Source organism: Lonchura striata, chromosome 4 (assembly GCF_046129695.1).
Source record: "Lonchura striata isolate bLonStr1 chromosome 4, bLonStr1.mat, whole genome shotgun sequence".
Taxonomy (NCBI): domain Eukaryota; kingdom Metazoa; phylum Chordata; class Aves; order Passeriformes; family Estrildidae; genus Lonchura; species Lonchura striata.
In genome coordinates, this window is record NC_134606.1 from 28312932 (window position 1) to 28339473 (window position 26542).

General features: G+C 33.1%; 1 protein-coding gene across 4 annotated transcripts in view; it reads right to left on the minus strand.

The window, feature by feature from the left end:
* SGCZ (sarcoglycan zeta) overlaps positions 1–26542 on the minus strand; it is a 382611-nt gene that overhangs the window by 32743 nt on the left and 323326 nt on the right. For all 4 annotated transcript variants that reach the window (XM_021534853.3, XM_021534691.3, XM_021534351.3 and 1 more), the window contains one exon: positions 11408–11530. In XM_021534853.3, the coding sequence (XP_021390528.1) occupies positions 11408–11530 (123 nt within the window). The remainder of the gene's footprint in view (positions 1–11407; positions 11531–26542) is intronic.

Consider the following 26542-nt stretch of genomic DNA (forward strand, 5'->3'; position numbering starts at 1 on the left):
TACCACTCAATTTTCAAGATGTGACTGAGCTGGTCACAGCGTAATTTATCAGTGCCAGTCTCAATAGTTCCTTCTACATCACCAAGGAACAGTATCCAGGACTCAGACTATGACCACAATTCAAATTACTTGGCAAATCTTGCAATAGTCCAGCTCTGCTGTGAGTCTTGTGGCAAAACCTTCATCTCGTCTTTGCTCTTTTACAGTTTGTGAGTCAGGAGAGACTCAAAAATCACACTCTCATCACTGCTGCAGTACCACTATCATAAATTCACCTTTCACATACCTATCATAAATTCAGACTTTTAAGATTTAAGCGCTTCCCATTGCCTTGCTACATACCAATGCAAGTCCAGCTAAAACTAGCAAAGCAGGGTTTACTGCTGCATCAAAATTCAGTGTGGTCAGCTGCCAGAGAAACCTGTTATTCACATCCTCTTAAAGTACATTATGTTCAGGCATTTTCAGAATAGAAAACTGAATCCTGGGCACCAGGACAGCCATGCCAAGGGAACAGAATGTCATACAATTTGACAGTCATAATGAAATTAGTTATTTTGCTTTATCATTTTTAAGTTAAAATCACAGAAAAATAGATTTCCTTTGTCCAGCTATCAACAAAAGCACTTACTAGTTTAAGAGACAGGTTAAGAGACTATAAGATAATATTTTTTATTTTGTGTTTTCTTCAGATCCACTGTAAGAGGTATTTCTTCTCTATATTATCCACTTAATAAACTGTCATGCTTACCACTCCAGCCTTTCAGCTTACACTGAAGAGAATGTGACTGGGAAAACCTCTATTCTTTTATTCTTACACCTTACAAAGGAACATACTTCTTTTAGTTTTAATCTTCCTTTTCCTTTAGGCTCCCTCTGTCCTCTAGACAACACTATAAGTAATATATTCTAGTTGTTTTTTTTTTTCAGCAGGATACTCCCTCTGCTCCTTTTTTTGTTTTACATTAAAATTACTTTTAGTATCTATGCAATTTTTTGCATTATTTTTTTGTCTAAATGAAACTGTTCTGAATTACTGTTAGATTTGCTGTCAAGAAGGAAAAAAAAAAAAGAAAGTGATTTCATTAAAACTTCAAATTCAGAAATTCTAATTGCCTTTTCCTTTCTTTGTAAATCTAAATATAAATCTGGGAGGAAAGGCCAAGAATGACAGTGCCAAGTAAAAAAATTGCAACTGCAAAAAAGCCTGAAAACAGTTCTGACAGCTAAAACATGAAACAAACTTGTTGATAGACACTCTTTCTGCACAATATGCTTTTTCTATTTTCTCTGCTCTACACTGAGAGTATAAAAACAGATTTAAAAAGTAGTCCATCATTTGGTAATGCTGCTAGGATAAAAATACCAAAAATAATACAATTGGCTTGCTTGATGCAAAAATAAATACTTAAAAAAAACCTATCTCCCTTTGATGTTTGAAGAAAAAAGACTGTCAGATGCAACTACCAATCACACCTCATGCTTTCAACCACAAATTGAGACAGGAATATTTCAAGTTAATGTAGAATTTGGCTACTTCCAGTATTCTGCTTTGTTGAACCTGGGAGCATCTAGGGTCCTAGCACGATATCCAAGTACTTTTAAGTTTTTCCATGCTGCTGTTATCTAGAACTCTGATTAACACAACACACTTTGCAGACAGTGATGTAGATAAAGGAAGGAAAATACCCTATTACATTGTAAGTAGTGTAACCAATAGTACTTGTTGTCATTTCTATCAACTTTATGAATCAAATGGTTTAGAATGATGATACTTAAGGGAAAGTTCTCTACTTGAGCTAAATGACATTTTGGCATTTGTAAAGTAATAAGGCTGCCTGTAAGGACTGGAAGGTATTTGTACATGATGGTGCATGTGTGTCTGTATATAAGTGTGGTCTGATCTACTCTCTAGCAGTGTTTTTCCAGCATACTTACAAAATAAGGTTCAAATGTTTTACAAATCTGATAGCTTCAATGAAAAACCAAGATATACGTTAAAGAACAGTTATCATAAAACTGAACTCAAATGCTTTCAAGTAGGAAGAGGTAGAAAATCATATCCCACTATACCCATTACTGATATTAGTGTTGTCGGGATCAGTACAAGTGTTCTTCAGATCCTAAACCAGTAAAATTTATGCTATTCAGATTCAGTTCAGTTTAATGATGAATGTAACATATAACATCAGGAAGCATGGGCATGTATGTTTAGTGTGGGCTACCACCTCCAATATGATGAGCTTCTATAAAGACAGGACCCTTCCTCTGATTGCTTTACCTTGCTAAGCTCATTCATTCTATCCTTTCTTGTAATAAAGTGTGTTTATTTATGCAGCTTTCTCATCTTCCCCTCACTGTACCAAACTTTAGTCAAAAGTGAAGATGACAATACATCCCAAAAGCAATTAACCTATGTGTAAATGCAAGTACTGGTCCCTAGTTTTTTGTTCACACTAACCACATTTCATTCTAACCAATGTGCTACAGCTTAGAAAAACTCTAAAAGATATAAATAAAACTACAATGAAGATGACTGTAGCTAATATGTTAGTAAGAACTAAGATTAGAAAGAAAAAAATTTATTGAATTTATATTAGATGACTTGTGACTAGACATAAACAAGAAATATCTGAACTCTGCTTATTCCTCTCTGTAATCATTAAATTCAAAACCAAATCAAGACCAACCAGTTCATCTTCAACAGATGATATAAATAGCTCTGAAGTAAAAAATGAAGGAAATTCTACATTCTCTATAACCAAACTCTTTCCCTGTTCCTCTATTCTTTCATTTAAAAAAAATTGCGACTTTTTTGTTGATTAGTTGATGGTGAGGTGTTTTGTGGGGTTTTTGAAGGTTTTTCATTGGTTTGGGTGGGTTTTTTTTATTTTTTTGGGTGTTATTTTTGGATTTGGGGTTTTAACTGATAGATAGCATCCCTTGTTTTTTCAACAGGCTCTTTCTCAGGGCCTCAAGAGTGATATTAAATTCTCTTTGAGATTTTTTTCTTCAAGCTACTCAGCACCAAATTCTCTCTTCCTCAGAAATAATTCTTCTGGACAACTAATCTGTGCCATGGATGTAGGTTCTATCCAGTTGTTTACTGAACAATGGTACACCCAACAGGACTAAACTCTTTGAAGAGGACCTTGACAGTGTGGAATGGCTGAGAAGACCTACAGGGCCTATTCCTGTTTACACATTCTAGCTTCATATTTGACTTTCTTCTTTCACATTATACTCTTGACCTTTGATCAAAATGCTTTCTAACTCTTTTTCTGGCAGTACCTTTATGTATTACTTAAGATTTCTTTGAGGTTTGAAAATTGACCCCTAAAAGTCAATTTGATTTTGTTTTGCTTTTGACTTTCCCTATAACTTTGGAGCAGGGGATGTTTTCATTTGAAATAATTTCAAGATTTCTTTCACCTTCACATTCTCAGTTCTTCCCCACATCAACACTTACATTACTTTTTCAACACTGTTTCAGCCTTAAAATCTGTATGTCTTTTGTACAATCCTGATATTTTCTTTTTTTTCCCCTAAAAAACTACAGTTTTGCATTGTAGTTAAAAGTCTTTTGAATTTAAAAGAAACAAGAGGCCCCCAAATAATCCAAAATGTTGTCACTAGACCCTATGCATTAGATGATTCCTTTTCTTTATCAAAAGCCTAATCTGTTTCATTTTTTTTTTGTTTGGTAGTCAACATTACCACATAGGTTGTTTGCTCTTTCTTCAATACCCATGAAATACAAATAATAATTTATTCTGAATCTCAGAGCAATTATTTAACTTTCAGATGCATCCATTTCTGCCTGGATATTGAAGTATTTTCTTCATTCTATTTTTGTGAGATAATTTCCACGTCTTTCATAGAATATGTGTTGATTTTTACCACTCTTACTTCAGGAATTTACATTATCTATTCTGAATTTTTAAGCATTTCTATCTATACTGCTTAAACTTCATAACACATACACATGTACTTTCTGAGCCTTGAGCAATGCCACATTGTAATACACAATTCAAATACAAAGTCCTATATATATTGATGATATTTTTCTACAGCCAGAATAATGGCTTATTATGTTTGTGTCTTGGTGTGCTGAATTTAATGCTGTCAGACACTGTGAAATTTAAACTCATCATTAGCCACAATGAGGATAGGAATTTAAATTCACAATGTAGGCTGAAAGCCGCAGGCCATATTTTTTGGTTTAAATATTTTTTTCTGGAGTTGCTTTCTGTGTGCTAAATTATTCCTAGCTTATAGGAGTCTGCTATGAATAAGATTTGAAATGTATTGCAGAGCAGACATTATTGGAATCTATGTTTTTCACAGCTTTACCTGCATACCTGCTTTATAAACTGATCTAGGCAAAACAGTGAGGTCCAAGATGTTGCTGGTGGTGAGCTAACATTTCCTCAGAGTAAGGCTTTGTATAAAAGTGTGACTGCCATAGACTCAAACAGTCCTCTAACCTTCATGTGAGGCTTTCTGCTACTTTCCACCTAAATTTAGAGTCAATTCATGTAAATTTGTAAAGCATGATGCATGTAATGACAAATGCTTCTATAATGTCACCATGCACTTTGTGGTTACTAAATACATTAGCTTGTGCTTCAAGTCAGGATAAAAATTTGCTTAAGGTTCAATAAAAATAAAAAGCCACTCTGTAGGGGTTTCTAATATAATTCAGAGAAAATGAAGTGCAGTTCTGACATGCATTACATGTCTTACAGTAAGAGGTACATCAGTATATTCTTAGAGAAAAGTAAGGTGCCTACAATATCTCCTGAAAATGTAACAGTATTTCTCCTATTCTGAAAGCTTTACAAATTGAAATCCAAATTATTTCATCTTCTAGCACCCAATGAGAATACTGTTCCAGGACAAAGCAAAATTTTTTTGGCCTGTACTGTCACCATTATAGTGTGAGTATTTTGAACCAAATTCTCTTTTTTATTGAACTGAAATCCTACAGTGTTCAGCAACCTGACCCTTATCTCACACAACAATTTTTTTTCCATATATAAATAAACCACAATCAAGTTATTCAAGGCAAAAAAAAGGAAAATAGGAATGTTGGAGCTGTTTTATGATTCACCTTTCCCTCCTGTGAGTAGTTATATCTTAAAAATAGAGATGAGTCTGACTGCTGCAATTTAAATGTGCATTTTCAAAACTACAAAGCCTGAGGGCATGTAAGTGTCAGACTTAGCTCAGGTTTAACAGTTAGAGAGTTGTTGCAAAATCTGAACCCAATTAATACCCCGTGCCTGCATCAAAGCCTTCTGAAAGTTTACTGTGTGTTTTCCAAAGAAGCTGTTTTGGTTTGATTTAAAGTTAGCTTACTAATAGTGGGGCAATTTTCCACTAAGCTTTGACTGCTCCCTAGTTCATGTGGCTTTGCCTGGTTGTCTGTAATTAAAATACCTCAAACTAGAACTATTTTAAATTACATCTGTAGATTTTATACAGTCCTTCAGCAGGAAATGTAGAGAATGTGACTAGGAACAAGATGCAGAAATTGGCAGTTTTTCTAAAAGCATTAATGCATCCATTGGCCACAAATATCCAACAGTGGATATTGGTGGTAATCTTGCTGTTAAAGGTTTAACCTGAAAATCAGATTCACTTAAGTTTGAAACAGCCTCTGGATTGATGCTGCTCTGTACCAGAACAGGGAAAATGGTCTCCACTAACCTTGAGAACCTGCTGGCTACATTCTGTAAAGGAACAGCTCAGACAAGAACAGAATCAGCTTAAAAAAAATAAAACTTATTTAACAGAATTAAATAGATTACAGCCCAGAAGGAGAGGAAAGGATTAATATCTGTCTTCTATTGTAAATGATGCTATAATGAAAAAAGGGAAAAAAAAGTCGATTACTTAAGGAAAGTTATTCAGAAGGTATGGATTATAGAAAAGTTGACTCTCTAGGTAGGAGACTATTTTCTTTTACCTCTATTTCAAAGGTGTGTCATTTAGTTGTTTGGGTATTTTTTTTTCTTTTATTTTCCTTTCTTCTGCTTGACTATATGGTGGTTTCTTCTATTTCTCAGTCTACAGAATAGGCTATTTTGAGTATTTTTTTGATGAGTATTTTTCACTCAAAAGGCTGTAGAGGAATTGAACACATTTTCCTGCTCTAACAGAACTGTTTGCACATTTGTCTGCTTTTTGGTTTATTCTCTTTTAAGAAAAATTTCTTTTACCAAGACTTATTTCACTTTACATATGTTTCTGAGACCAATTCTTCTTTTCCTTCTGCACAATTTTAAGTGCCAAAAGTCAAAATCTTTCTTTTGTTAATAAACTGTTTTTATTCTTAGGTTAATTTATTCTTCCAACAGTCTACACAGTCACCTGCAGGCTGGTGTAGATACACACTACTTGGAATCTGAGCTGGCTGGATGCATTCTACCCTTAAATAGAAGATATAAATTTGTTTAAGCCATGTCCTGGATAATAAATTTATTTACTCATTTATTTAATATCACCATTTGTAGCCTGCCCATAAAGCTTTCAGTTCATAGACAAGTTGGAGTCAGATATATAAATGTGATTGCAAACAGCTCTGTAGGTGTACCTCCAGAGTCATGCCCGGACAGGTTGTTTTGTCAAGTGGTTAGACTACGACAATAATATCTTTCAGTTAGTGCTCCTTTACAGGCAAGAACAGACATTAAGTGCTTTCTTGAGACCTAAATAAGCTTATCAGAAACCTTATTCATCACTGGAGTAAATATTAATGTACTCATTACTCAGGAAACACAGAAATCCTATATATGTGATGCATTTTTGTTACTGACAGATGATGACAAAAGATTTCAGGTTCATTCAGTGTTCAGGATACCAAGAATTTGTCATATCTGCTTAAAGGATTAAATTTTAGCACTACATCAAATACAGTAGTTTTACTGTGGTCAGAAAATTTGGCTCCATAAGCCACCTTAAAATTATTAAAATGCTTCCCTTCATCTTCACTCTCCAAACTCCATCTATCCTGAACAACAATCCACCCACTGAACATGGCAAATCCAAGATCTTCTTTCCCATTCATACTGAAATTCCTATTCAGTCTCTCAATGCACTAGATATAAGTCTACTGTAATAACCGCATACATCAAATAGTAAGTTATTTTTCTACATTTCAGTACTCATTATAAATATTTTATTTCTACTTCTCCAACCTAATTTTCAATTCACATATATTTCCTCATAATTCTGTCATATTTCCTTTTTATAGCCATAAGCCGTATTTCTATTTTATCATTTCCTTTTAACTACCCTGGAAGACCTTTCTGTATTTCAATTACCTGCAGACTCCCAGTCCTGCAGCATAGTCTTAAAATCAAAACTGAAGTATTGATGCACTCCTCTGCATATTAATTCTGGTTATTATTAGAATATTATCAGAATATAGGTATGCTGGAACCTCCTGAAGCTTCCTTGACACATCAAGGCTCTCTTCTTTCATCTAGTGAAGTCAATGACTGATCAAAAGCCAGACTGAACCCACTGTAAGCATATACTTCAGTGTAATGAAAAAGATACTTGCAGCCCTTCACATACTTTTTCCTGACAATGTTCTGGTGTCGAAGTATATTTTACCTATATGCATCCTGTTATTAATATGACTAAGTTACCACAGTCTGTGCTCTTTTTCTGACTTCCATTTTTCCACAATTGTACTATTTGACAAGGAAGAAGGTTCTTAGGAAGTCATAGTGTCCTGCAAATTTTTTATGCCTCTTTTGTTTCTCCTAGTACTGCTAGCAACAACATGCAAACCTTTATACAACTGCAATTCCCCCAGTGAGAACGATTTCTATGTTTGAAATATGGGAAAAAAGTGAGCTTCAACCAATTAGATCAGGTCATACAATACAGATGTGGAACTTCATGTATCTGAAAAATTTGCATTTCCAAAAATTATGAAGTGGTTGAACTCTACAGAACTAAAATCTTGGTAAAACTATAACTGACAAATTTCAAAGTAGCTCCTTATTTCTTTTTAGAGAAAAAGTATTACTGTTGACATGTTAATTATAATAATAAAAAAATTCAGTTCTATCCTGAAAGGACTTAAAGTCCTGGGCTTAAAAAACCAGAATACACCACGCAGATATGTAGCAGTAAGAAAGAAAATAATCCAGCAATTAAGATAGTAGGAAAAAAGATTAATTGAATTTCCTTAAAGGTAATTAATATTTTCCAAACAATTTAGACTGGGTTATTTAGAAAAAATTATATAGCTGATTTGCTACATCTAGAAAACAAAATTGGATTTGACTGCAGAACAGCAATGGCTTCTGATTGATGACCTATCTAATTTAATTTGCAAATCTATTTTTGCTTTGCCTTTTTAAAGCACGATTAATAAACATAAAAAGCCACACGTGCAAGTATAACATATAGAAGATATGCAAACCTGGAACGAAAGAAATTATACTATAGTTGTTATGGGTCTGAAAAGAAGGGTCAGAGATAAAATCATGTTTAAATAAAGAACATTATAGGAAAGTGAAGGAATTATATAATCAAAAGAACATGTGGGAGACAACATGAGGGTTAAATTACTGTTTCATCTTCTTTGAAATCATAGAGAGAAATACTCTTTTCAAAAAGCAAAAATGTTTGCAAAATTTGGATAGAAAAGTATGAGTTAAATGGGGAAAAAAGAGGATTTCTGATAGTGTGCACTTAGCCTTAACTAAGAAAGCTACCTTGGAAGACAAAGCAGAAAAATCCTCATTTACATTGTCAAAAAAAATTAGGTGCAGTTTCACTAAAACTAAGTGAGTTCCAGGTTCCTTCATATACAGCTGCTAACTACGAGTTTGCTTTAAGAAAAAAAAACAAAACAAAACAAAACTAAACTAAACTAAAAAACCATACTAACAGAGCCATCCATTGAAGGTGTTTATATAACTATTTCACAGCATTGTCTCAGGAAAATCTAGACTAAGGGATTCTACCTAAGGGATTCTTAATCTTTCTCAAAAGTGTTCTGGCAGGGTAAAGCTCCTTCATGATGTGTGCTTGCACTCTCATGAACAAGGTTGATCAGTGCAGTTCTGCTACAGGAGTATCTTACAGAATGATAATCCAGTTAAAAGAAGAATGAAATAAAAGCAAAGGGAATAAAATTTTGAATTAAGATTTTAAAAAGAGAAGTAAAAATCAAACAGATACTGTTGTTCTGTAGGTGCAGAGAGACAGAATAAGACCCTGTGATGCTATAGATGCTTGGAACAGCAGGGTGAATATAAAAAAATGGAGAAAGGTTTAATCATGTGCAGAAAGGAGCCCCTGAGCCCATCAGAAAATGAGCTTCTTGTTACTACTTGTTTCCCCAGTTCTTTAACAATATGTTCACGTCATCAAGCCTTTCTCTTTCCTCCCTCCAAAGCTCCAAGATACATGTTAAACTTGGTGGCAGGAGGCATCTCTGTGCAAAAGGACAATAGACAGCTGCAGTTCTCACAGCTCTCTCTAACAACACAAAATTTAAATGTTTTTTCTTCTTTCCTTGAGTAATAAAGCAGAAAAGAGATAATGCAGTTAAAAGGAAAAGCGATGTAAGGAAGGATAAGAAGTTAAACTAAGCCAGTCAATTGCCTAATTTTAAAGTGAGAGACTCATTATACAAATAAATAACTGCAATATCTCTAAACAGAAAGTACTATTTCTAGTTCCATATTTTTCTTATCTAGGAAATAAAGTGATACCTGGATTCCTACCCTGTTTCTACTATACCTTTCTGCTTGGAATACGTTGCATACACAAAAATTTACAAATAAAAATGTTACAAAAAAATAATCTGTGAGAAGCTGCCAGTGTATCTTTCAAGTTTTTATTAATCAAGAATTTCTTAGACTGACTTGTGATAGCTTGCTTTTAAAAGTTGAGCATTAAAAAACTCTTCTGAATGGAGGAAAAATAGTATACGAAAAATCCCACATTGCCATGGTAGCTTACAAATGTCCATAAGCACACTTTGAAAATTAATTGCAAAAATAAATAATTTACTGGACACATTCACAGTGAAGTATTTTCAAAGAGACACTATTGAATGCTACAGAAGAAACGAAAATAATTCCATTGTAGTACCACCCTTAAATAAATACATGTGAGAGATTTATCTCCAAATAAGCACATCTTATTTTCCCTTTTTTATATTCAGCTTTTGTTTTATTTCTTCTTCCATAATTCCTTCTCTATATTCACCCCAAGGCACCATGATAATAAAAACACAATCTTGAGAAAAATAAACTAAAGAAAAAAAATCTGGTTGATGTTTGACATTATGATTTCCTGCCAGGTTTCATCAGTCATATCATGCCGTGTGGAGTAATACAGTCTGATTGATGCTGCTCACAGGGACTCATCACCTTTCATGTGCTTGCTGGAGAACTTAAAGGTATCACACAATCTTTGGATAAATTTAATTCTTTTGGTGCCAAATGTTTGATTAAAAAATAATGATAATGACATCAAAAACTTATGATTGTATTTCTCAGTGGGGGGGAATATAATTCTTAGCGTAATTTATAAATGGCTAAAAGACTTATAATTGCTAAAAAAACTTACAAGTTGTTTTATTTTTTATTACTTATGACAGATACTTTGAAATCTCCTGTATCAATTGTACATTTAAGATTAATTTTATCAGCATTTAGTATTATGACCAAGTTTGAGCCTTAGTAGGATTCAACATGATTCTTTTTTTCCACATTATGGATGATGAGGCCCTGTTTCCCTGAAGATTGCTGAACACCTCACTGCTCCTGGAAAGCACTGAATTAATTCCTTGTTTTGCTTTGCTTGTGTGTGTGACTTTTGCTTTACCTAATGAACTGTCTTTACCTCTCCACCCATTATTTGTTTGTTTTTTTTTATTTTCACCCTTCCAGTTCTCTCCCCCACCCACACTGGAGGAAGAGTGAGTGAGTGGTTGTGCCAGGCTTGGTTGCTTGCTGTGGCAAAACCATAACAGTAACCTTTATTTCATTATCAAATAATATAGCCAAGTCAAGGCAAGGTTTTTCAAATGAGCCTCATGAAATCTTAATTCATATAGAAGGTAGACTTGATATTTTGTATACAGAAAAAAAAAAGACATAAAATATAACATATAAAACATATAAAACCAAAATACAGTGGTAAATGTGATTTGTACCACAGTTAATCCTGTAGAATTTAAATTAAATCTATCTTTAGAGGAATTGATATTTAAATAATGCAGTATTTTTTGGTTGGTCAAACAATCACTGATAATGAGAAGATATTTTCTTTTCCAGTGGACAAAAATTTTGTAGATTGATAGTTTAATTACTACTAAAGTTATTACAAATATGTTTACATGCATTTAGATTCTTTATTATTACCATACCTGTTACTTTCAGTCTGTCAGCTCCAATGACAATCTCATCTTCATCTGCAGAAAACAATATTTTTCCACTGTCACTGGCTCTCACTTCAAATCTCTTACACTGAGCTTCCACAGCATCAGCTCCTGAAATCAAGTAAGTGATCATTACATCTAAGACATTTTGTAAGAACTAATCATCAGCATACATTGAATAGTCAAAATATATTGAATACATGATGCTTTACTAAAATATTTAGCTTTCTGTAAGCCTGATAGATAATTCACATTATAAAAAATGTTAAAATAGTTTACAGAAATAACTATGAAAAACATCTATTTCAGCATTATATGGAAATCAACACTAAAATTCGACTGTACTTAAAATTTAGAATGTACTTAAACACTGAGATCTTGAAATGCCAATTCAGACTGAGCTTTATGGGGATTTTTCAGTTTAAATTGCAGTTTCTTGCCAAAAAAATTATAACACATGACCCTATTCCATCAAGACATACAAATCAACTCAGTAGAAAAGGATATTTTTCATTCAGTTCTACTCCAAATTTAGAGAATGGTATAACAAAAAAAACCCCAAAAAACCCAAAAACCCCAAAAAACAAAACAAAACAAAACAAACAAACAAACAAAAAACCCCACAAAAAACCCTCCACCAAAACCAACAAAAATCTTGGACTAAGATATCAACATTTATGTCATATTTTATGAAACAATATTCCCAAATGTCTCAAAGCTCAAAAATCCTAAAATAATTCTGGATTAGAGAGATATATGGATTGATATAACTGCAATGAAGAAACTTTCTAGGTTAAGACTTTTTTAAACTTTTAAATTTACTATTCTTTTCAATTTACAGGTCTTATTTTATTTTATTAATATGTGAAAGTAAAATTATTTCTGAAACTGGTGTTGAAAAGCAACTAACTGCATAAGGCACAACAAAATATAAGGCACAATACATTATTTCAGGGAATAATAATCTGAAATTTTCTCTATGATCCCTAATCAGATTTATAATGCATTCCTGGAATAAATTTATATACATAAAAATTATGTGGAGAGCATTACAGACAAATAAATTTATATATGTTATTTCAGTTTAATAATCTGGTTTAAAAGCTTGTAAAAAACTCCTTCTCCATAATATGTAAGTTTTTTATTTAATATGAAAATACATAATATCAAACTATGTAATAAGGAATATAAAAATGGTGATAATGAATTTTGGTCAAGGAATTGCCTTAGCAGCTCATAATTTGCAGAATCAGCTATGTGATCAAAAAAATTCCTCTTACTTTCAGATGAACTTATGTTTGTACTGTAAAAAAATCTATTTTTGATTCACAAAGAAAGAAAAATAAAAAAGGATTATCAAAATACTTGTGATGATGCATTTTGTTTAACTTAGAGATGTTTATTCTGTAAATGTATAAAATGGTATTTTTTTCCCACTCCCCTCCCCCACTGGAGTTTTTCTTTTTAATTATTATTTTTAAAATATGTTGATCAGGTTGTTGGCTTTGTTTTGAAAAAAATACAAAATCTTTATAAAAACAGGGGCAGATTTCAGATTTCAAATGCAGATGTTTGGAAATGCCCTTGTCCTGCAACCATACTTATGTTTCAGATAACCAAAGGATAATTACAAATAGCTTAATACTAAATAGTTTAATCTTTATTTAAGAGCTGATGATAGCTGAGCCACCTAAAATTAAGTGTCATTATAAGTACTGTGATGTTACTAATTTACACCCATCAAAGTTGTTAGGTCTGGAAAGAAAAGAAATTAACAAAAAATGTGTCAGAAATCAAGAAGAGAAAAGACCTGCCACATTCTTAGTCATTATATATCACTGTAAGTGACAGCCCATGTTTCAATAGCAGCTTTTAAAAACTTGTTTTCCTGAAAAATTTCTTAAATAACAATGGTCTGGAACTTTGACTAAGGAATGTATATATTTTAGATGTTATTTGTGCTGCTTCAGAATCACATTGTATAACAGAACACCTAGAATTCAGCTAGTCCAAAATATCTTTACAGGAAGTAAATAAATTTTAATGCTAAAATAAATAGGATTTTACTTAATGTTTCACTCAGGTATAGTGTATTACTTGTATTACTTACTTACTGTTGAAATGGTAGTTAGTGTGTTCAAGGCACTTGAGAGATTACTAAAAAACATAATACAAGTTACATCTGTCTTTCTGACATAGAATCAGTTGTGAATGTTATAAAACTGGTTTTGAAAAGTTAAACTGCCTACAGAATACTCATTGCTATCAAAATGGAATTCTGTTTCATTTTCATTTCCCAGTGGAAATAGGAGCAAGAAGTTGCATTTGCAATGTATTAGGGCATTATCTTCTTAGCTGTAAAGCAAATTGCTGTGTTCCAAAAACACTCTACAAACACACGTCTCATAAAATGTCTGAATCTTTAATAGTACTACTAAGAAAAACAATACATCAAGTCTTAGAATATTATGCATGAACAAAGGAAGTATTTTAAAATTCTAATCTCAAGCTTGTAGAGACATCACTATTTTCAGCAAATCATACCTGCTTGAATAATGCATACCTCAGTCCACAGAATCATGTATGAAAATCTATCTTCTAAATTCTGTTTGGAAAGGTAATTTCTGTCAAACACATGGCTACCAGAAAAGCTGTTTAGCTTTGCTACTTCTTACTATATTGCTGTTCTACTTCATACTAGACATGGAGTTGGCTACATAACAGCATTAATCGGGTTAATGAGGTGTTTATGACAAACACTTTTTGCATCTTATGTTCAAGAAAACTATTTAGTTGTAAAATCAGATGTAAAATTCTCAAAAAATTATTATGTTTCTGTGAAATTCCTTTCATTTAAAGTATATACATGAAAAATATATGTATCATATTCAAGTATACATGGTATGTAATGATGGTTTATAACACATGCTTGGTAGACAGCAGTTGTATAATTGAAAATAGCCTTAAACCAGCTACATTTAAAATAGTACAAAGCCTAAAATTGTTCATTTTAACTGTAGTGGAGATACATTAAATGAAAATGTTGGGCAGTACATGCTGTATTTTTCTGTAAAAATAAAGAAAATGATGGTTCTGTAATCCAGATTAACAGTAATAGAGATTAAATTTCAAAATAAAAACTATTTTGAATTTGTAGATAGTTTGACTTGCTAATTAAGTCATATAATCATTACAATATGAAGAATGCATGTTCTAACATTTTTCATTTTAAAGTCAATGATTACTTACAGTACTTCATTATTATTCAGAAATAATAATTAGAACCATTATTTGCTACGATAATAAACAGTAATAAGAACTCTCCAGTCTTACAAGGTTTATATATGATTACAAACACTAGCAGTTGTATCTGATTTCTGAACCATCTTCCATGTCTACCTGGCACACAAAAAATTCAGACATAGAAAAACATTAAAAAATCAACAACCTTAAATTAAATATAAGGATTAGAATTCAAATGGAATTGCCACAAACTGATCCTTGTACATAGGAAACATAGTGAAGTTCAATATACTTTCTTCTGCTTCTTTAATGAAAAATGAGTTATTTAAATACTTATTAAATGCACAGTTTTATGCAGAGTCTGGATGACAAAGAAAGTTACTTTTATGAGAATATGTTCATGCTTCTGAGATTGGAAATTAAGGAAATAAAGCATTTTTTATAAAGATTCAACACTCATCTGGGTCTAAGATCAATTTTAGGTATACACCTAGATAATTTTTAAAATATTTATAGGAATGTTAGATATTATGGTATTTTGGCTAGCAGAGATCTCAAAAAAAATTCAGTGAATGAAAGAGCAATTGTGCAAGTTAAGGATTTGTACCAGCTGAACAGAACAGAAGCACTGAGGAATTTGGAAAAGAAAAAGAGAACTTTCAGCTGACACCAAAACATCTACACAAGCAAAAATTTTGAACAGTCAGAATATATTCAGTGTTCTGTTTGCTGAGGAAGGGAAGGGACCATCTTCATTATATCTAAAAAGTGTGAAAGTAGAAGGTAAAAGACCCCTTAGCTCATTCTCATAGCTGGTGGCCATGCTGGAGAGATGTCAGAAAGTTACTGTTTCTAGGAGAAGTTGATCTTCAAGGTTTCCTATTCTGAATGATTATCTACTCAGACAAGGGAAGCTGGAGCAAATGCTGGATGAGAAGAAACAAAGCACACATTTGTTACCTTTTCTAGAGGTGAACAATAAGAGCTGTCAACATAAATTATTAGCATAGGAATAAGGCAAACGTTATAAGAGGAAACTTTGTAGAACCATCTGAATCATATCCATTAAAGATTAGTGATATAATAGGTTTAGGACTTTGTCAAACAAAATCTGACAGAAGAGTTCTGCCCTCCCAAGCAGATTTTACTTCTCAGAACTTTGTAGAAATATAGAATCATTATGGTTGTAAAAGACCTCTAAGACCATTGTGTCGAACATTAACCTGGCACTGTCGATACAGTATATCAGTTTCACTGGAAAACACATCTGAAATATTGTCTGTCACCTCTGCAATAGATAGAATATATCCTTCCTGCAGCCTGTCTGCCTGGTGCATCTTGACAGTGGAACCCCAGCCATGAAAAGAGTATGTGGGAGTAGTATACAAGCAGCAGCAGATAACACTCTCCATCCTACTTCTATGAGGCCACAACTACTTAAGAGCAATTCTGTGCTTTTCTGCCTACTATCCCTGACACATGGTAATTTCCATGAGACTCAGAAATTACATGGCTGAACAGACCTTTGGTCTGATCAGATACAGCTGTTCATAATTTCATCAGTTACGAGCAATACACATGGGGAAATGAAAGTAAATGTGATTCTTTGCTTCTTGAAAGTTGTTCGGGCTTTAAGGAAACATATTTATTTTGCTTCTGTAAAGGTTAAAAGGATGTGCATTGTCTGTAATTTTAGCTATAATATCTTAATTGCTTATATGGGTCCTTAGACAAGAAAGCCAAGCAAGACACAGGAAGGTAAGGCACAAAAATTTATCTGTAGCACTTCACAATATATGTTTTGCTCTTTTTATAATCTCATTAAGGTTAATTTACTCATAACATGCTCTAGATTCTTGAACTAAGTAAGCAAGTAAAACAACTTTTGTATCAGACTGGTTTTTCTCACAGTACTATAGATATGTTATAAACATACAAAAAATATAATAAACAGATATTAATAATAAATAAATTTATATGTTTTTTGTAAATGGATAAATTTTAAATTAGATTATTAAATAAAGTATTTAAAATATAAAATTAATAGTAGGTTAAATTATAAATAAATATATATTATTTTTTATTTCCTACATATTTTCCTTTATTATCCAGGAATGTTTCTTTGTGGCATAATAAATAGCCACAATATGTTAACTTCTTTTTATAGCTGCATTTATCAACTTAGCTTTCATTGACAAGCTTGAAAGTCTAGCTCATGCAACTGTATTATTTATAAATCCAATATATTTTGTGTACTACAAAATGTGAATGGGCGTAGAAAGCTAATCAGTTTTCCTTACTCATGATGTATGTAATCTGAGTATTACTAAATCCTAAGAGATTTTTCCAAGTTTTCAGTCTTATCCTTAACCCTGTAATTTTTATCTTTTTGTGATATGATTAATTTTTACAACATAAATAATTTACAAAGGTGAACATATACCTTTTGGAAGATGAGGCTTATTGAAGCAGTCTGGATACTACTTTTCCATACAAAACTACTGGGAATATTTCCATTGTCTCTGTTAGCTGAGCTAGGCTGTAAGGCTGTAATTATGCTGTTTGGTCACTATGTTTCATGAAAATGTTGAGTCCTTTCTAAGTAGCTGCACATTCCACTGAAGAAAAATTAGACTTAGAACAATTAATTGTGAGATACCTGACTACCTGCTGTACTTGATGAAGACTGCATTCAAATCAAATAGCAAGAGCACACAGAAATAGTAAGGGGAGTTATTAAATCTCCTTATTAGACATTAGACTCAAAGACAAAACAGGACTGTTGAATTTCTCCTTGGGAAATATAACATCTTGCATATGATAAGGTAAAAAATTCCTTGCTAAACCTGTTATTCTTCATCATTATATATTTCTTTTAGGTCAGAATTATAGCCAGACTTCCCTATTGAATGTTCTACTAATTTATCAGAAATTCTTCCAAAAATTCACAGATGTATAAATCTCTACATCTCTGCTTTATTCTTTTCTTAAAAATAAATCCAATGTTTGACTTATTTGCATCTTTTGAGGCCTAGTGCAAAGGTTTTTATCCTGCTTTATCACTCTGAGGTACCTGGACTGAAAATGAAACTGGATGAAGTGGAATACATTCATGTAACTGAATGTTACATTCATGTAACCTTTCATCTTAGTCATTTATCCTCTGATCTTTTTAAATAACTGTTATGGATCTTTGTAAAGATTTAAAAATAAAAGCATTTCTGTTTTCTCTTTCTTACTGGTAATATTCTCTGTAAGCATTAGACAGTAATTCTGAGATTTTTTTCTATCCTGCAGACACTTTGAACATTTTTTGGTGTTTTATTAATAAAAATTAAAAGCTAGCAAATACTTTTGCCCATATTCACAGAATCATTCAGGTAGAAAAGACCTCCAAAATAATGGAATCCAACATTTGACCTATCTCCACCTTGTCAATATATTCTTTATGTACCCTTGTTATTCAAAGACTAGCTTTCCATCTTCCTTTTTTCCCCCCCTGAATTTATTAAAAAGATACAAATTGTTCTTCCAGATGCTTTTGGCAGTTTCCCACAGACTAAATAAAATCTGTTGTGATTCAAAAATATTGTATAATATTACTCACAGTGTAGTGAATTAGACCATTATAATGTTTCTGAATGCAAATCAAGCCTTTTTGAGATAAAGAATTGAATTAATCACACTTGGAGAGAGAAGACCTAAACAAAGGGTGAAAGCTATCAGAGTACACAGAAACTTTCTTGAAAAGGAAATGTCAAAAATTCCCTATTTTGCATTTTTAGAATATTAATTCAATACTTATAGCTACTACATAAGGAAGACCATAAAAGTCTAATTTTTACAGACTATTTCTCCAATTATCTGCTTTAGCTAGTTTAAATATCCTGAAGCTATCTATGCAAAAGGTCTTAGCATTTCATATAATCACACTTTATTTGAGAAACATTTAATGAAAGAATGTACAAAATACTAAAAGACACACATGACTCATCCACAAAAATGCTACCACTGGGTACTACTGGGTAGTAAAACAAGAGGAAAAAATATAGCCTGACTACCAGAAAAGGATAATTTTAAACCCTTCTGCAACTTTGCAGATCAGTGAAATGCATTTGCAGATTTCTGAGCAACTAGCATCCACTATGATGACGGCACAAGACAATGAGGGCTTAACCCAGCTCTCAGGATTTCTGCATTACCCATTTAGGAAATTACTACTCTCCTTACCCTTGACAGTGGGACAAGAGCCAGAAAGCTGTAGAAGCAGGATAAAAGCATACTTGGTCTCTTAGCTTCTGGAAGTGTCTCTTTTGATTAATGTTCTCAGTGGAGTTCATTGTTGACTTGTAACACATAAGATGCAATTCAATTCTCCGATGAAGACATCTACCTCAGCCAGTTGCCCTGCTGACACTGAAATTCTGCATCTTTGTGATTTGAACCACTGCCAGATTGTCTACCTTTGAAATACCCCACTTATGGAAGCTACACTGATACCCTTGGGAAATCTGAAGTGTCATTAAAAGAGATCTTGTATCTGGAAAGAAATATAACCTAGGTGCAGATGGATGTACAAATTCAGAGACAAGACCTGCAGCATAGGTGCAGTTTTTGTCTCGACTAACTGAAAGCTTCCACATCAGAAGAATGACAAGCCAATCAGAATTACTCAACGAGAGAAAAATAATGTACTAAATTAGCACATGGCTTCTTCTTCTGCACCAGAAACAAAATGGGTAGTAATCTTTAAGTGTGTGAAAACTTTGAGGTCATAACAAGTCCAGATGTTTTGGTAACATATATGATAAAAAAGCAACAAAACAACTTCTGCAACCAAAATACCTATGCAGAATAACACAAAAGGAAAATCATGAAGTTTTGGAACCCTAATATTGTAATAACATTTTTTAAAGGCAAGGTAGTCCTTAATTTTGATTTGGAAAAAATGCTCTCTCTGTATTAATTTGATCCCTAAGACATGTTAGTGATTCAGTGGATGATAACTATTCCCAGTTACTAATTAATTTCAGATTTAGGGAATGCTTTTCTTCACAGGAACAAATCTAGTCAAGTTTAAAAATATTCAGCTAATCATTAATTCAATGCCATCTGTTCATAATTCAGTTACAACTACAATATTTATCACTCGAAGAATAGCCTAAGTAAAAATAAGTTATTTTCAGAGATATATTTATGTATTAATTTTTTTAATCCATAATAAAAATATCTTTAACAATGTTGTACATGCTTGAGAAAAATTACATCAAGACAGCTCTTCCCATCTACAAATGGCAAAATTAATTATGTCTAGTACTGGCATAATATGGAACTTGAAGCTTAATCCTTAATGGATGTAAAAAAGGCAAATAAACAATTTCATTTATAAAGAAGCACAAAAATGCCACAGTTCTAGCTGTGGCTATTAATTGCTATGTATTTTTAAAGTTACAGTGCTACATTGAGGTTGGTTTTGGAACTGTATTTTTTATGGGACTTGGAGCAGTGCAATAAATAGAAATTACACTTCAATATTGATGTTTTAAGAAAACAATATTAATTGCAACATAACATTGAGATGAAATTTCTAATAGTCTAAATATATGTGAGGGGAAATTCCATAAAACAGAAAAAATTTCATTATTTATTTTTTTAATACTAGTAATCTAATTTATATGAGCCAGAACTTGCTATCTAAGAGGTTCACAATCTCATATGGACAAATAATTTTCATGGGCAAACACAGATGTTTCCAAGCCTGACTGTTCACTTGCAAGAATCTCTTTCACAAATAGAAACAGGCTAATTTCCCATAGATGCTTCAGTAATAAAACTGATAGAACTCAGACTTTTTAAAGATGACTTAGCTGAAGAAAGAATCTAAGTCTACAATCAAATTACTTCTCATCCTTATGTTTGAAAAATCTCTTTGCTTATTTCAACACCTTTAACAAGATCAGCAGGCTGTTGAATTTCTGCCTCTAAGTCTTCTCTGCAAAGCTGAAATAAAGAACACCAGAAAAATCTCACTGCTATTCTCTTTCTTTTAAATTATGTCTTTGTATTTAATTAACTTAAAATAGGCTTCTCATTTTTTGCCCCTATTTTGTCCTTCACCCCTTAGAATAATATATTCCTGGCAGTATTAGGGAACATTGGGGGGAAAAGGGGTAAAAATAGAATCTTAATGTCCTGTCAGAGACTTGTTAAAGGTCCAGATGTTGTAGGTAATTTAATAATGCTTAGCACCCAGCAGCAGCCTTGTGAATGTCACAACACATGCACAACAGCTGTTTTTGAAGTTAAATGAAGTATTAGCCTCAGATAAAGCTAAAGACAAAGAATTACCATCTTTGGAAGATGTATGCTGCATCCTCCAAATCCACTCCCATACCTCTAAAATAACCCCATTTCTTTGACTCTTAGGATGTCTCTCCTACAAAAGGAAACCACTTCTCCTTCCCTGCTCAGAACATTTGGGCAGTAGTTATGCTCTCTGTACTGGCCAACAGCATGTGGGTAACAGCAGCAGGACAGATGGCAATAGATTAATGTTTAACACTTCTGCACCACCATGAAAACACTAATTACCTCTTCCCACTCAGACTCGACTTCTACAGTTAAATCAATCAACTGCTCATAGTTCCAGGTCCTCTGATTTGTTATGGAGTCAAGTTGGCGTGGGAAGAAGATAAAATATTTGAGAATTACAACAGAGTGCCTTTTTCTCCCGTTTGTTAGTGCAAATTTTCTAGAAACAGTGAAACGTCCAGACTTGTATTTAAAATACAATAAGGTAAAATAAAAATCCTATAAAGCACCAAAGTAAGCAGAGGACTGCAGTGCCACTGCCAAATAGCTATTGATAATTAAAATATATTTCAGTATATGTCTAGGCTCACTACAGATGCTCTGGGGTCAAAGATATCATTGAGATGAAATACTAAGGCAATGAGCTGAGGCTCATACCAAGCAGATTGGACACCTCTCTGCACGGTCAGTGCTATACTCCTGCTCCCCCTCCATAATCCCTGCCGGGAAAACACTGATTTAGTGTTCCCTTTCATCATTTCCATATCACCTCTAAGGTGACAGTGAGTACAGACCATTGTGCTTTCATGAGAACAAGAGGCTTGTGGTGGCTTCTATTTGAAGCCAGCACCTCACCAGTCCTTAGCATTCCAGGTGTTCCTGCCATCAGCACATCAAAAATAAGGTATTGGACCTTAAAATTCCCTCCAAATTTAGATCATGGACAAAGAAAGAAAGAAGATAAGCCGCATACATTTTGTCTATGGTATAAAAAGAAAAATATCAGACTATTTATAAAAGTACAAAGTATGTTTTTCTTTTTGTCTGTCAGTTGGATGGACAGAAAAGATGCCTTCCACCTTAGATCAATACAACTTCAGATATGAACTAACATGAGTTGTACCTTGTATCCGAGGTAGAAATAGTCTTCCTGAGCTCAGACTGAGGGAAAGAAAAAGAGAAGAAAAGTTGGATCAAGACTCAAATGACAAAAACTTATAGAGTCTGAAGAAGGTAGAAAGAAGAAAGAAAATATACTGAATGCAGAAATAAGGGGAACAGGAAGAGGTCTTAAGATCTCAGCTCTGGAAGTACTGAAGGTATTAATTTTAAGATTCAAAGAAGATTATGTATAACACACTACAGAGGATGATAAAACTTAAGACAAAGAATCATATCCACAGCACAGACATTTTGGATGAGCTGTTTAATACCAACAATGTATAAGCACTCTGTCTCTAATGAAATTGCACAGAATTCATTACTGTCTTACTGCTGCTTGAAGTTGTGTTTATTCACAGAGAATTTTAAATTCTTGACATCTCAACTGATGTGATATGGTCTTGTATTTTAGGAAGGGGGTATCAGGCTAAATAATGGCAATACTTAAAAGAAAGAATTACTACTTGGTCCTAATAACTAGCAAATATCTTACTACTCTATTTTTAAAGCACAGCTTTCATGTAGCAATTCATGTGGCAATGAAGAAAACTTAAAATATATTTTACACCTGATAGTATTTCAAATATTAAACAGCAGTGTAGTGTTATGTCTGCACATAACATACAATAAGCTCATAATATATGAAAGATACTGCTTAAAAACTGAAAATATACCTAATTTATTAAATGCAGTCAGAATCTCTTTCAAAGATATTTTGTTAACAAAGCACAAACTGGATAGAAAATGGTTGATGTAGTATATTTAATAGTTTTATGAGTTAATTGTGTAATGGATGTGTAAAAAAGTATTATTTTTTTTTCAATCCAGTTAATGCAAGGGCTTGTAACAAGGGCATATTTGCCATAGTTGAATTTCAAATGCACATATGATGCAAATGCACCGAAGATGATGCAACTAATTTACAAGTGAAATAGAAACAAAAATTAGAAAGTAGTTGTCTACCTCTTGATGCTGAATCAAAACAAACAAACCTCAATGCTTTCTATTATTTGTAAATTACTTAACAAAGAATTGCAAGAGAAATATGGATGAATTTCAAATAAATTATGATGATAGTTTTTCCAGAATTAGTTTGGCAAACTCATCAAAGTGCTGGCAAATAGGCCAAAGTTTGGACCAGTTTTCAGAGACCTTCACATTCTCCTAACACCACACTTCAGGATAATTAATTAATGGGAGTAGATCATCATGATAATTTAGCCAAAGTCATTAAGAATATATATTAGGTGAACTTCTATCATAAAACCTGTTACGGCACAGATGGTTTGTAAAAAGACTTTTCCATGGACTAGACACAGAAATTGAGGCAACATCATGTTGCATTGTAAGTTATAAGGAGGGATGAGACTCAGATTCCAGCTGGACATTTCAACTGTTATGGGCAACATGGCTCACTTTCTGACTGCCTCTTGGCTCATCTCACGTGCTTTGCCAGGAGGAGACACCAAGCCATATGGCCTTCCAGGCACTGCTCCATCATTCCTTCTGCAGTAAGTCCTGAAGCTGAAAGAAATCCTTTAACCCTACAGTCAAATACAAGGTAAACTAACCTGTATTAAAAAGAGCACACTATCTCCCATTTACCCCCATTCAAAAGATCTGACAATGGATTTTTACCACAAACTCGCACACGAGTTGTATTTTCACCTCCTGATAAACTGTTTCTATTCCTACATTTGGGAAGAGTACTTAACTGGCTATAAAAGTTAAAAAAAATATTATACTTTAAAATTAGTACATTCAGAATGCATAAGATCTTGCTGTGTAAATTATCAAAATATTCACTGAATGACAACTGCCTAGCCTAAAGGTAACAGGGAAAACATCAACCAAGTGATTGTCAATAGAAAATTCAAAATAAAATCTGAAAATATATAAGCAATGCAAGTAATTTAGCCCAGAAATTACAGACTCTGTGTTCACTTACTTTTATATTAGAAAATTAAGAAGTAAAGTAACTATAAGTTGAAAACCTTTGCTACAATGAGAATAAATTGATAAATGAAAAAAAGTCCCAAAAGATTTTAAGTTATTCATATTCAGCCTGAATTTCAATGTGAAATTCTCCTCTTTGTATATAACTGCAAAAACCGGACTACTAATTCATCTAGGTATGATAAAATGAATTGTCTACATTTCTTATTTGCATACATGAAAATGGTATTAGGGACCAAAATTTGTGTTTATTCAGTCTGTATTTCAGTTAAGGAATAGAAAGTGAGAGAATGCTGAGAAATGGATAACTCATTTATCTGGCTTTGTTTTGCATATCTTCTTAGTATTAATAAATATTCTACTGTACTACAGGGGTTACAAGAGCAATTGCTTTAATATGGAAATTAAACTAGCATAATGTTTAATGTATTTCAGATTTTGGAAATCTCAATGTAGTTTGGAATGACAGGTAGCCAAACCTCTTTGTAAGCAGAAGGAGCTTTCTTTCACATATTCTTGACAAGTTCTTATCCATGTTTGCCCAGGGCAGAAACTGATGAGGGATTGTGAACCAACTCATCCCTTCCCTCCCAGCACCCTACCACAGATGATACAAGAACAATTGTGCAGATGAGAGAAGAGCTGAGACCATTTTCTCCCTTTTCCAACAGAGAGGAAAGGGTGTATGTTTATGATCATTCTAAAAGCATCCTTGAAATACTTTGGAGAAAAGACCTTACATTTGAGTCTACAGTGCATGCAAATAAGAAACAATTCTTGTCTCATTAAGGATGTTATTAATGGATACTTAGCTCAAGTTCATAAAAATCTTAAGCAAATGTTTCGCAATAATACCAAATATTTAGAGCAACATGTATACACATATTTGTACATGTACTTTATTGCAATTGTTAGTACCCCCACAGAGTAAGAATACATTATAACATTTTGTTACTCCCACAGATAATTCTAAAAGCAAGAATACTTGAACAAATGTATCTTGCTTCATCTCTTCATTGATATCTAAATGTTGCAAAGGGAACATCAGAAGTGGCACTGAAGTGATGAGTTACCTTGAGTACCTCAGAAGTAAAGGGGTAGCAGGATGTGTTACCTGTAAGGTATCACTTGATATAAGCATAGGAAACTGCCATATATGATATAGGTATGGATGACAAAGGAGACTCCCATTCCTACAAAGTTACATACCTGCAGCTTCCAATGTCCAGCAGTTTCTGCACTATAAACCAAGTACTCTTGATGGAACACCGCAAGAAAGCAAGCAAATTTTAAAGAAAAATATATCAGAAGACACAAGACAAGATTTGTGGTAAATGTATGGAAAGGATCTCCAAGCTTGAGAAGTTGTTTGAGTATATCTTTTAGCAGTGTTATCAGTCTTCAGCAGCGCTGTAATAGAAAATCATACATCTGCCTGCTATCTTCAAAAAGTAGCTGCAAGAATGTGATATAATTTTGGTATTCAAATATTTTTTCTGAATTTGCATGTCTCTGAAGATCTCAGTGACTAGAGAGACAGGTTCAGGAGCTCTCTAAAGCTGTGACTTGTATAGGTCTGGATGTCTGTGAGAGTTATGATTCTGTCTGAGGGCTCAAAGCTTAACAGAAATTAAATGCTTTTTTTTGCACATTTCAGATATCCTTAGAGTTCTTTATGAATAGAAAAGGTTCAAACAGTAGCAGAAATATCTGTCAGAAATAATTATTGCAGTAAGGAAAAAACTAAGAAAAAAACACCTCTTACCAAAAAAAAAAAAATAAAAGCTGAAATAATAATCCAACATGAGGATGAATTTACATTAATTACAAATGTGCACTTCAGTTTCAAATGTCACGTTAAATTTTATTAGTGCTTGTGAGCCTAACATACTCCACTCAAAGGCAGGCAGAGGTATCTAAGATATATGCAGACAGCATGGAGACAAAAAACTTGTGGCTCAAGGTGAGCAACTAATGTGCATTTCTAAGATCAATAGGAAAAAAAGAATAATTTTCCATATGAACTGTGAAAACATTGATTAAACAGAGAAAAAGGTTGTGTAAAGGTAATTCTGTAGAATGCACATGCAGAAGTATTAGTAAATAGAGAGATCTGACAACTTATCCAGAAAAATTCAATGGATTGTCATCTTGTCATCTTTATTTTGCACATATAGCATGTAGCATGTAGCATGTTTATGCTACATCTGCTCCATTGGGCTTAAATGACATGTCTAAAAACTGAAGGCTGTGGAGTCCTCTTGGAGATCCAGACACAAACTTGGCTGTTTCCAGACCATATGTCATGAATAGACTGGAGTACAAACCAATGTTTCTTGCTCAGCTGGTACAGAGCCCAACAGAAAGCATTGCTACAGCTGTGACTTTCTCTCTCTACAGATTTTGGCACCAGTATAAAAAATACCGTACTGCAATAATGGGTGTACCCTT